At 41.9% G+C, this 13097-nt stretch overlaps 1 protein-coding gene across 2 annotated transcripts in view; it reads right to left on the reverse strand.

The window, feature by feature from the left end:
• Positions 1-13097, reverse strand: part of si:dkey-16j16.4 — a 56244-nt gene that overhangs the window by 4070 nt on the left and 39077 nt on the right. Inside the window, exons 4-5 of one of the 2 annotated variants that reach the window (XR_006083903.1) lie at positions 8719-8772; positions 1241-1329 (exon numbers count right to left, since the gene is read on the reverse strand). Coding sequence is in view for 1 of the 2 variants with exons in the window: in XM_024429686.2 (XP_024285454.2) it covers positions 8719-8772 (54 nt within the window). In the remaining variant the exon portion in view is untranslated. The remainder of the gene's footprint in view (positions 1-1240; positions 1330-8718; positions 8773-13097) is intronic. The other variant, XM_024429686.2, reaches the window with a different exon arrangement.

Consider the following 13097-nt stretch of genomic DNA (forward strand, 5'->3'; position numbering starts at 1 on the left):
AACATGACAAAATAGATCATGGTGCCTCATGCACAAATTCATGTTGTTCCTATGACCAGAGAAAGTTAAATATTCCTCGATATTAAAATAGACAAGACGAGCTGCTAATAATAATTAAAACGCAGGGCTATCGATACACTTGGTTACTAATTCATTGCAGCTGCAGCGCAAGTGGTAGTATGGAGAAGTGCGTTTTTTGTTTTGTAAAAAAAAAAACATGAACACACTCGTAAAAACAGCAGGTCTTTGCTGTATTCTTCAGGCTCTCTCTGGTCATGGTTTTTAAAAGTGATTAAATCTCATGCAGGCTAGTATCAAACTTTGCTGGAATCTGTAAGCAAGGTGATTTGAGCTATCCAATTTAGCCACAGATAGGAACATTGCCTACATGGTGCGCAAGGGCTTCTGAATCTAAGTGCACCAACTGCCAACAGCGCAACACGAATAAAGAAATGTAAGGAGCGCAAGCTTTTATCGTTGGCTTTTATACAGAAATGTTTGGTAATAGACTAGGAATGCCTTGACGATCGACCAGTCGATTCCCCGGTTGGTGACAACTGCTCTATATCCACCATAAGGCTTGTGCAGTTACCGAACAGTAAGTTTAAACATAGACAAACCTTTATGTTAAAACATTGAACTTACTAAATAGCTTAATAATGTGATTCCTTAGGTCAATTAGATTTATTGACAAAATAAAGATAATAGTATTTGTATCAATTGTCATCCCTTGACGCAGCCTATATTCTTGACACCACTCACAACAGAGGGCCCCAACCCAAAGTGGGAACCAATGGTCTGCTCTACAATACCTCAAGGTAAGTTGTTCTGATCAGCGGCTCTAAAAACGCTGTAATTTATCTCCTCTTCACTCACACATGCTGACCTGAGCCTTGATCAAAATCAGACAAATTGCTAGCTAGCACGATAACGTTATATGTAGAAGGACACAAGGAGGTGTCGTAAGTCTCAAGTCTCTTAACCTCAGTCTTACTCCATCTCTCCAAATGCCCTGGTCTCCAACTCACTCTTCCACTCCCTCCCTCTCCCCCAGACCCTTCGGGGGCTAAAAATGCTGCCGGAGAGAATGTCTGACGTTTTACATGCTCCTAACCAACTGTGCTATTTTTTTATTCCGTTGTTTGTAACTTATGTTTTTACTTATTTTGTACATAATGTTGCTGGTACTGTCTCTTATGACCGAAAATAACTTTGGGACATCAGAACAGCGATTACTCACCTCAAACTGGAAGAAGCTTTTTCCTTTAACGAGTCCGATGAGAAGGATATACTGCTTTCCAGGGATCATGCCCAAATCCCCGCCATTTGCTTGAAGAAAAGACGGAGAAAAAGAGTGCGGAGGTCGGGCTGCCTTCTGAGAATTCGTAGGCGAGCGAGTTAACTCCCACTGCCACCTGTTCTATCTATCTAACGTGCAATTATTGGAAAATTAAATCGGTGACTGACGATCAAGATTATCCTACAAACGGGACATTAAAAACTGTAATATATTATGTTTCACCGAGTCGTGGCTGAACGACAATACAGATAATATAGAGCTGGTGGAATTTTCCATGCACCAGCAGAACAGAGAAGCTACGTCTGGTAGGACGAGGGGTGGGGGTGTGTGTCTTTTGTCAATAACAGCTGGTGCGCAATGTCTAATATTAAAGAAGTCTCGAGGTATTGCTCATCTGAGGTAGAGTACCTCATGATAAGCTGTAGACCACACTATCTACCAAGAGAGCTCTCATCTATATTATTCGTAGCTGTCTATTTACCACCACAGACCGATGCTGGCACTAAGACCACACTCAACCAACTCTATAAAGGCCATAAGTAAACAAGAAAATGCTCATCCAGAAGCGGCGCTCCTAGTGGCCGGGGACTTTAATGCAGGCAAACTTAAATCAGTTTTACCTCATTTCTACCAGCATGTCACATGTGCAACTAGAGGATTTTAAAAAAACAGGCCACCTATACTCCACACACAGAGATGCAAACACAGCTCCCCCCCACCTTCCATTTGGCTAATCGGACCATAATTCTATCCTCCTGATTCCTGCTTACAAGCTAAAACTAAAGCAAGAAGTACCAGTGACTCGCTCAATACGGAAGTGGTTAGATGACACGGATGCTACGCTACAGGACTGTTTTCCAAACACAGACTGGAATATGTTCTGGGATTCATCCAATGGCATTGAGGAGTATACCACCTCAGTCATCGGCTGCATCAATAAGTGCATCGACGACGTTGTCCCCACAGTGACCGTACGTACATATCCCAACCAGAAGCCATGGATTACAGGCAACACCTGCATCGAGCTAAAGGCTAGAGCTGCCGCTTTCAAGGAGTGCGACACAAATCTAGATGCTTATCAGAAATCCCGCTATGCCCTCAGACGAACCATCAAACAAGCAAAGCGTCAATACAGGATTAAGATTGAATCCTACTACACCAGCTCTGACGCTCGTCAGATGTGGGAGGGCTTGAAAACTATTAGGGACTACAAAGTGAAAACCAGACGCGAGCTGCCCAGTGACGGGAGCCTACCAGACGAGTTAAATGCCTTTTTATGCTCGTTTCGAGGCAAGCAACACTGAAGCGTGCACGGGAGCACCAGCTGTTCTAGATGACTGTGTGATAACGCTCTTGGTAGCCAATGTGAGCAAGAACTTTAAACAGGTCAACAGAGGGGCCAGATGGATTACCAGGACGTGTACTCAAAGCATGCGCGGACCAACTGGCAAGTGTCTTCACTGACATTTTCAACCTATCCATGACCGAGTCTGTAATACTGACACCATAGTGCCCTCGAAGCTCATCACTAAGCTAAGGACCCTGGGACTAAACACCTCCCTTTGCAACTGGATCCTGGACTTCCTGACGGGCCGACCCCAGGTGGTAATGGTAGGTAACAACACATCTGCCACGCTGATCCTCAACACTGGGGCCCCTCAGGGATGTGTAATTAGTCCCCTCCTGTACTCCCTGTTCACCCACGACGGTGTGGTCAAACATGACTCCAACACCATTAAGTTTACTGACGACACAACAGTGGTAGGCCTAATCACCGACAACGATGAGACAGCCTATACGGAGGAGGTAAGAAACCTGGCAGTGTGGTGCCAGGACAACAACCTCTCCCTCAATGTGAGCAAGACAAAGGAGCTGATTGTGGACTACAGGAAAAGGAGGGCCGAACAGGACCCCATTCACATTGACGGGGCTGTAGTGGAGCGGGTCGAGAGTTTCAAATTCCTTGGTGTCCACATTACCAACGAACTATCATGGTCCAAACACACCAAGACAGTCGTGAAGAGGGCACGACAACACCTTTTCCCCCTCAGGAGACAAAGATTTGGCATGGGTCCCCAGATCCTCAAAAAGTTCTACACCTGCAACATCAAGAGCACCCTGACCGTAAGGCGCTACAGAGGGTAGTGTGTACGGCCCAGTACATCACTGGGGCCAAGCTTCCTGCCATCCAGGACCTATATACGAAGAAAGCCCAAAAAAGTGTCAGAGACTACAGTCACCCAAATCATAGTCTGTTTTCTCTGCTACCGCACGGCAAGCAGCACTGGAGCGCCAAGTCTAGGACCAAAAGGCTCCTTAACAGCTTCTACCCCCAAGCCATAAGACTGCTGAACAATTAATCAAATGGCCACCGGACTATTTACATTGACACCCCCCTCCCCACCCCCCATTTGTTTTGTACACTGCTGCTACTCGCTGTTTATTATCTATGCATAGTCCCTTCACTCCAACTTACATGTACAAATTACCTCGACTAACCTGTACCCCCGAACATTGACTCAGGACCGGTACCCCCTGTATATAGCCCCGTTGTTATTTTGTGTTACTTTTGATTATTTTTTACTTCAGTTTATTTGGTAAATATGTTCTTAACTCTTCTTGAACTGCACTGTTGGTAAAGGGCTTGTAAGTCTACACTAAGGTCTACCCTTGTTGTATTCAGCGCATGTGACAAGTACATTTTGATTTGATTTGAAACCAGACGCTTTGGCGGCTCCATCCCTGGGAAGGATCTCTCTCCTCCACCTCCCACCTCCTACTCTCTCCCACCCCAGAGAGGAAGTTTCAGGAATAGACAGGAGCAGGGTTTTTTCTTGTTTTCCTACTCCTTACTCCATCCACAAATCATTTCCCTCTAACAACTACCATCCCTGCATATATATCTAGTGTCTCTCCTGGACCCTTGCCAGGAAAAAGAGGGGGATAATTAAGTTGAGGGAGAAAAAGGACGAGGGTGAAAGAGCAAGAGAGAAATACAGAGGCAAGGAGAAAGGGGAAAAGGAGACGTGTAGTGGAAGTTGAAGGGGAGAGTAACAAGGAGAGCAAGCTGGGGAGGGAGGAGGGCGAGAGAGTGCTGAAGAGAAAGAATATTGAAATACGGGATAACAAGAGAGAGATCTCCTTACTGTACTAGAAAATGCTGTGCCTGGAAAATACCCAAGGACCACAAGTCATCATTTTTATCATCATTTTTAACTACGAGAGGAGGAGATAATAAACATATATGTAGCACAGGAACACAACAGAGAGCAGCCGGTTGGCAAAAAATGGAAAGTCATTTCATCCCTGATGATACACCACAGGGCAACCACACACACTCCTCCTCCATCTCAACTCTTCTTCCACCACTTTGAAAGATGAGCCTCAGTTACATATTTCAGTCAACGCTTAAAGACGACGAAAGTAGTATTCAACTATATGGAAAGGGGTAGCTTATGCATACAGCCATTCTGTAGCTGTGTGTGTATACCTATACGTGATTATTATTTGTATTCTGCATTAACTGTGTGTGTGTGTGTGTGTGTGTGTGTGTGTGTGTGTGTGTGTGTGTGTGTGTGTGTGTGTGTGTGTGTGTGTGTGTGTGTGTGTGTGTGTGTGTGTGTGTGTGTGTGCTTGCCAACCACAATGGTGTGTCTGTGCGCATAAGTGTGTGTATGCAGTGGGCCACAGCTTATAGTAACCCACACAGACAGTAGCGTCACTTTCCCGCCACACTCTGTGCATCCTTCTGGACTGTCCTGATTTGTGCCAAAATGACCAGGTGCCTTCACCTCCACTCGAGCTGCCCAACCAGCCTCCACCCACCCTTTACACAACCCAGGGACCACACACACACACACTTGTCCTACTAGTCACACATGTCGCTCTCCCAAAATGTACCTCAATGGTCTGAGATCATAGAGCTAGCGTATATAGTTTGCATCTCCCTGAGCCATTGTAAGAAAATGATGACCCATTGAAGGAAAATAACATTTAAGTGTAGTGCCACTTGCTTTAAAGAAACCCTTGGTTTCTTTGGTTCAGAGATAAACTGAATGGTAAACTCCCAGCGATGATATAAAGTACTGTGCCTTCAGAAAGTATTCACACTTTTTACACATCGTGTTGCGTTACCACTGATCTACACACAATACACCCCACAATGTCAAAGTGGAATTCTGTTTTGAGAACATTTTACAAATTAATAAAAAACGTAAAGCTGAAATGTCTTGAGTCAATAAGTATTTAACCACTTTGTTTAGGGCAAGCTTAAATACATTCTGGAGTAACAAATGTGCTTAACAAGTCAAGTTACATGGACTCACTCTGTGTGAAATAATATTGGATAACATGATTTTAAATGATTACCCCATCTCTGTACCACACACATACGGATATTTGTAAGGTCTCTCAGTCAAGTAGTGAATTTCAAGCACAGATTCAATCACAACGACCAGAGAGGTTTTCCAATGCCTGGCACCCATCTATTGTTAGATGGGTAGAAAGAAAGAAAAAAGCAGACACTGAATATCCCTTTGAGCATGGTGAAGTTATTACACTGAACAAAAATATAAAACGCAACAACTTCAAAGATTTTACTGAGTTTCAGTTCATGTAAGGTAATCTGTCAATTGAATTAAATAAATGAGCATCTAATCTATGGATTTCACATCAGTGGGAATACAAATATGCAATTGTTGGTTACAGATACCTTAGAAAAAGGTAGGGGCGTAGATCAGAAAACCAGTCAGTATCTAGTGTGACCACCATTTGCCTCATGCAGCCCAACACATCTCCTTCACATAGAGTTGATACGGCTGTTGATTGTGGCCTGTGGAATGTTGTTCCACTCCTCTTCAATGCCTGTGCGAAGTTGCTGGACATTGGCAGGAATTAGAACACGCTGTCGTACATGTCAATCCAGAGCATCCCAAACATGCTTAATGGATGGACATGCCTGGTGAGTATGCAGGCCATGGAAGAATTTTTAGTTTCCAGGAATTGTGTATAGATCCTTGCAATACGGGGCTGTGCATTATTATGCTGAAACATGAGGTGATGGCGCCGGATGAATGGGCCTCAGGATCCCGTCACGGTATCTCCGTGCATTCAAATTGCAATCGCTAAAATGCAATTGTGTTCCTTGTCCGTTACTAGCCCATACCATAACCCCACCGCCACGAGTGGGGCACTCTGTTCACAACGTTGACATCAGCAAACCACTCGCACACATTACGCCATACACGCTGTCTGCAATCTGCCTGGTACAGTTGAAACCAGTGAAAAGAAGTATGTTGGTAGAGAATAAAAATATTCTAAAACATCCATCCTGTTTGCAATAAGGCACTAAAGTAATACTGCACAAAATGTGGCAAAGAAATTAACATTTTGTCCTGAATAGCAAGCAATATGTTTGGGGGAAATCCAACACATCACGTCACTGAGCATCACTCTTCATATTTTCAAGCATGGTCGTGGCTTCATCATGTTATGGTTATGCCCGTCATCGGCAAGGACTAGGGAATTTTTTTCCTTCAAGATAAAAATAAACAGAATAGAGCTAAGCACAGACAAATCCGAGAGAAAAACCTGGTTCAGTCTGCTTTCCAACCGACACTGGGAGACAAATTAACCTTTCAGCAGTAAAATAACTTAAAACATAAGGCCAAATATACACTGGAGTTGCTTACCAAGACAACAACGAATGTTCCTGGGCGGGCTAGTTACAGTTTTAACTTAAATCGCCTTGAAAATCTATGGCAAGACTTGAAAATGGCTCCTAGCAATGATCAACAACCAACTTGAGAGAGCTTGAAGAGTTAAAAAAATAATGGGCATATATTGTGCAATCCAAGTGTGTAAAGCTCTTAGAGGCTTACCCAAAAAGACTCTCAGCAGTACTCGCTGCCAAAGGTGATTCTAATGTGTATTGACTCAGGGGGTTGAACATGTGTTTTATTTTTCATGAATTAAATATATATTAGTGTTTTATTTTTCATGAATCTAAACTGTGAGGGAACAATAATTGCTTGCTGTTTCATATAGACTTCCTACTTTCTTGTTAGAAAAGGTATAGTGTCTATAGCAGAGGGTCATGGGAACCAGTGAAGGTGTTAGATGCTTTCCCAGCATGCATTTGGGGGGGCATCAAGGTGTAGGCAGCAAAATAGACTGGGTTGTTCATGGGGGCTGCATGACCCTTCAGCCTTATCTCTACTGTAATGGACACGGCCATCTTGTCTTGGTATTGTGGCTCAGCTTGAAAGGATAAGGACTGTGTGTGTGTGTGTGTGTGTGTGTGTGTGTGTGTGTGTGTGTGTGTGTGTGTGTGTGTGTGTGTGTGTGTGTGTGTGTGTGTGTGTGTGTGTGTGTGTGTGTGTGTGTGTCAGGGTTGGGCTCAATTAGAATTAAAGGCAGTCAATTCAGGAAATTAAAAAAATTACAATTTAAAAATCTATTTATTTCAAATGTTTTTACATTTCTGAATGTTAAATTCAAAGCACTTCCTGAATTGACTGCCTTCAATTCTAATTGAGCCCAACCCTGTTTGTGTGTGTGTGTGTGTGTATATGTGTGTGTGTATATAAGTAATTGAGTCATGCAATTGAGTTTCCATTCATTAAAGGCCCAAAAGGAGTGTGACAATGTCTGTAGCTAGGTTTCCATTCACCTGTTGAAATATTTTCAAGCGATTTATCAAATACTTGCATTCAAATTATATACATATTACCCGCGGAGGTGTGTTTCCATCAAACTGGCTTGTTGTGGATAAAAAAGCTGTGCGTAATGATGTAGTGCACATAAAAAGCACTTTTGCCACAGAAGGTCTTGTGATAACAACACATTCGCCCACTCTGGTCCTGGCACATGTGCTCTATCCTACGGCTCGCAGGTACAGTGCAGTGCAGAGGGTACATGAGATTAGCCTAGCACTGATCATCATGTCCACATCATACAAATTAAGATATTTATATATAAATATATTCATGGGAAATGAGCATCAAGCTCATCAATCGTGCACCTTCTCTAAACTGTGAATGCTTTTCCAAGTCCTAGTAGGAGGACTTCACAACACAGTGTCACGTGACTGTAGTTTACTGAGACATTACAGGTATTCTATCAACAACTGCGCAAAAAAAAAGCATTTACACAGCCATTTGTTGCTTGATCCATTTGCCTGGCAAATAATTATCCACCCGTCTAGCGTATTTTGTATTGTCGACATATAGGAAAGTTTATTGACAATCATGCTGATTTCTATTAGGCCTGTCGTGAGTAATTATTTTACCTAAATATACTTTACTCACATGAAAATGATTGTATGGAAATATATTTTGTGAGTGGTTTAGTGTGTATTTGGGATTATATGAGTGTTTTTCTGTACAATAAAGTGAAATTGCAGATTAATGTAAACTTACCCGGATCTTTATGGTCCGTGTTTTCCCACCACAGTTATTTTTCAGGAGCATTTTCTGAGGGGAACCAAGGAGAAAGACTGATTTAGCAAACATACCTCTAGGGACCAACTTCATCCCTCAGCATACTAACATTGACTCATTTCAAAACACCACTGAATAATAATAATGCATTTATTTGTATAAAACATTTCATACAAAGAATGCAGTTTAAACTTCACAACTAGGGGGATGTTTATTCCTCAAAGAGCAGCCAGTGTGTTTCATGAGTGAGAAGTAAATGAATGTTTGTTGATGTCACAGCAACAGACCATTGTGGGTCAATTAAGAATTATAATCAGGAAAGTGACTGGAGTGCAGCTGCTGCTAAACCAAACAAGCCAGTCAATGAAGCTTATGTTACATCCTGTCAAAGACTCCTTCCCAGTCCACCCAAAATAACCATTCTCGTAAGTGAGGCCCTTTACAATCGAGGAATTGTCTGGAGGGAGGCAGGAGACTGGTGCTTTTGAAGAGGAACGGGGCTCTTTGGAAGAGGAGAAGAGTAGAATGGAAACGCAAGACTCCTGCTGGTGTGGAATGAGGGAGAGTTGGTTTGGATAACCCCTTAACAACAATGTGAGTACAGTCCGTTTAGTAGTTGAAAGTATGGCGACTATCATTAAATAGCCCTCAAAATGTGCTCTGTGTCACCCCTGAAACCTTATATGCATTTCTGTCATTTGAGGACAACAAAGAATATTCCGATTTTTTTCAAGGTGCATTTCTGACAGACTGATCATTTGTGGCACGCAAACGGTTTGCGATGACAATCGTTTCCTATACTTCTTTCACAAATCAGGCAAGGTTTTTAAGAACCCAATTCATACAGTCCAACTTTACCACATTCTTGACAGGATAAGCCTTTTTTACCTCCCATGCACATGCCAGCAAGTTCAGGAGTGGGAGCAGACATGGGGCAATGTGGGTAGGCTTCTATTTGAATAGATCCATTGAATATACACCATCACAAATAAACCAAATTATTCATTTGTTTACGCAGGTCCTTAGATCCATTTTCAAAAGAATAGAATAGTATGTTTTGAGTTTAATTACGTTACTGGTCTATGCAGCCTATATGATACATGGCTGCGCCATGCAAATGAAATCAATAATTCCTTATTTTATTCATTAAACAGACAAGACACACATATTTCATAGTAAGAATATAATGGAATATAACAGAATAAAATACAAATAATATTGTTCCTACACAACACACAATATTTTGAAACAGAGCCCACGTCCATGTTTTTTTTATCCACTTCCCAGTCGACAAGGTGGGTTCGAGCCTATTCCGTTTCGAACTCGGGGGACTCGGCATCGACTCGGACTCGGGGGGCTTCATACGGGCCGAGCTCTTCCCGAGTTAGGCAGAATCATATTACTCTGGCTTCCGTCTAATGGTACTCGGGCCGAGTCTACTTCAGCATATCTGGCCCCTTTGGCCAATCCTAGCTTAATATAATGGCATTTGCAATTTTTAGGCATACAGTATGCTGGTGGCCACGTTAATTATAGGATGACTTGGGATACATGATCCACGACAGATAGCACATCTCAGTGACATAGGCTACAGCCTATTTATCTATGGTAGGCCTATCTGTAAACGCCAATACATCCTGACAAAATACGCCATATGAGTGGCCTAATGTAATTTTCTGGACCTTGTAAACTGTCAAAAATAAACCCATAACTGATCCAAATGGTTGGATATAATCAGGGCTTTATTGTGTCATGAAACACAAACGGACATTTGAGTGGTTATTAAAATGAGCCTTTCAGTTTACAGCCAAGAAAATATTTGTGTCCTAACAATAAATTACAATAATTGTATCCTAACAATAAATTACTTATTGCACTGTGTTGTAGCCTAGGAGGTATAATTAATTGTATTTTCTAAAAATGTAGGCCTATCAATAGTGGAGCGTGCCCAGCAACCTCCGAGCACAGCCTAGAGGAACACATAGGCCTATATCCATTTATCCACACATAGGCCTTCCATTTGATAATCTGCTACCTAGGGTAAAGCAGTGGTGAGTCTACAAGCAGCAGAGTCTACAATCATGCATGTTGAATTATTGCAATAGCCTATTAAACTGTTACAAATTTAGTCTGTAGCCTATTAAAACAGCAAAATAAATAACGAACATGGAATGCCGTGTTTGTGGGTTCGATTCCCGGGACCACGAACGGAAAATGAATGCATGCATACTGTTGCTTTGGATAAAAGCGTCTGCGTAATGTCACATTTATTATTTTTGCACACCTCATATTTGTGTGACATTGAAAAATATCCTGCATGGAACTTTTGACAGTAGCAATGGGCTGCCTGAGCATTCTGAGGAGACAGAAGAAAATAAAACAGCGTATCTAAACCGGGTACCTTATGAATTGCTGAGCAAATAGCAGCATACAGGTATTGTCAATTGCCAACATCAATGCTTGCTAAAGTATCCTTAATAGGGAGCTAGCATTTGTATTTGTATTTAGTATGGATCCCCATTAGCTGCTGCTGCCCTTCCCGGGTCCAGCAAAATTAAGGCAGTTTAAACAATTTTAAAAACATTACAATACATTCACAGACTGTGTACCCTCAGGCCCCTAGTCCACCACTACCACATATATACAGTACAAAACTAGGGCCTGTAGGACCTGCCTTGTTGCCAGTGGGGTCAAGAAGGTAGAGCAGTGTCTTATCATGGACATACTTCTCCCCATCTTAGCTACAGTTTTATCAATGTTTTGACCATGACAGTTTACAATCCAGGATTACTCCAAACAGTTTAGTCACCTCAACTTGCTCAATTTCCACATTATTTAGTACAATATTTAGTTGAGGTTTAGGGTTTGGTATTTGGGACAAATCATTCACAATGCTTTTAGTTTTAGAAATATTGAGGACTAACTTATTCCTTGCCACACACTCAGAAACGAACTGCAAATCTTTGTTAAGTGATGCAGTCATTTCAGTCGCTGTAGTAGCTGACATGTATAGTGTTGAGTCATCCATATACATAGACAATCTGGCTTAGTAAAGATTGAAAAAGGTTATGGGCCTACACAGCTTCCTTGGGGAATTCCTGATTCTGCCTGGATTATGTCAGAGAGGCTTCCATTAAAGAACACCCTCTGTGTTCTGTTAGACAGGGAACTCTTTATCCACAATATAGAAGGGGGTGTCAAGCCATAACACAAAAGTTTTGCCAACCACAGACTATGATCGATAATGTCAAAAGCCACACTGAAGTCTAACAAAACAACCCCCGCAACTTTTATCATCAATTTCTCTCAGCCAATCATTTGTGTAAGTGCTGTGCTTGTTGAAAGTCCTTCTCTATAAGCATGCTGAAAGTTTGTTGTCAATTTGTTTACTGTAAAACAGCATAGTATGGTCAAAGACCATTTTTTGTTTACTAAGGGTTTACTAAGGGTTGATAACAGGCTGATTGGCTGTTGATAACAGGCTATTTGAGCCAGTAATGGGGGCTTTACAAGGTAGCAGAATGACTTTTGCTTCCCTCCAAGCCTGAGGGCACACCCTTTCTAGTAGGCTTAAATTGAAGATGTGGCAAATAGGAACGGCTATTATCCTCAGTAATTTTCCATCCAAGTTGTCAGACCCCGGTGGCATGTCATTGTTGATAGACAACACATTTTTTTTGCATTAACTCTAAAGAAAACAAAAACACACGATCCAGCAGTGGTGGCCTCTGCTGTTCGAGCGGTCTGCTTTGCTGCTCGAGCCGGACTCGGCACCATGACTTTCCAAATCAAATCAAATTTTATTGGTCACATACACATGGTTAGCAGATGTTATTGCGAGTGTAGCTAAATAGTTGTGCTTATAGTTCCAACAGTGAGGCAATATCTAACATGTAATCTAACAATTCCACAACAACTACCTAATACACACAAATCTAAATAATGGAATGGAATTGAATATATACATATAAATATATGGATGAGCAATGGCAGAGCGGCATAGGCAAGATGCAATAGATGGTATACAATTCAGTATATACATATGAGATGAGTAATGCAAGATATGTAAGCATTATTAAAGTGACATTATTAATAAGGATAGGGGACAGTATTTCCCCTTTGGATGAATTGCGTGCCCATAGTGAACTGCATCAAAATCTGTCCTAATTTGCTAATATATGCATATTATTATTATTATTGGATAGAAAACACTCTGAAGCTTCTAAAACCGTTTGAATTATGTCTGTGAGTATAACAGAACTCACAGGGCAGGCAATCTTCCAAACTAGTTTTGGAATCCTGAAAGTTGGGGCAACTTTGACGTCATCGCCCCCTCCCTTCCCAACAAGTTATGGATC

Source organism: Oncorhynchus tshawytscha, linkage group LG08 (genome assembly GCF_018296145.1).
Source record: "Oncorhynchus tshawytscha isolate Ot180627B linkage group LG08, Otsh_v2.0, whole genome shotgun sequence".
Classification (NCBI taxonomy): domain Eukaryota; kingdom Metazoa; phylum Chordata; class Actinopteri; order Salmoniformes; family Salmonidae; genus Oncorhynchus; species Oncorhynchus tshawytscha.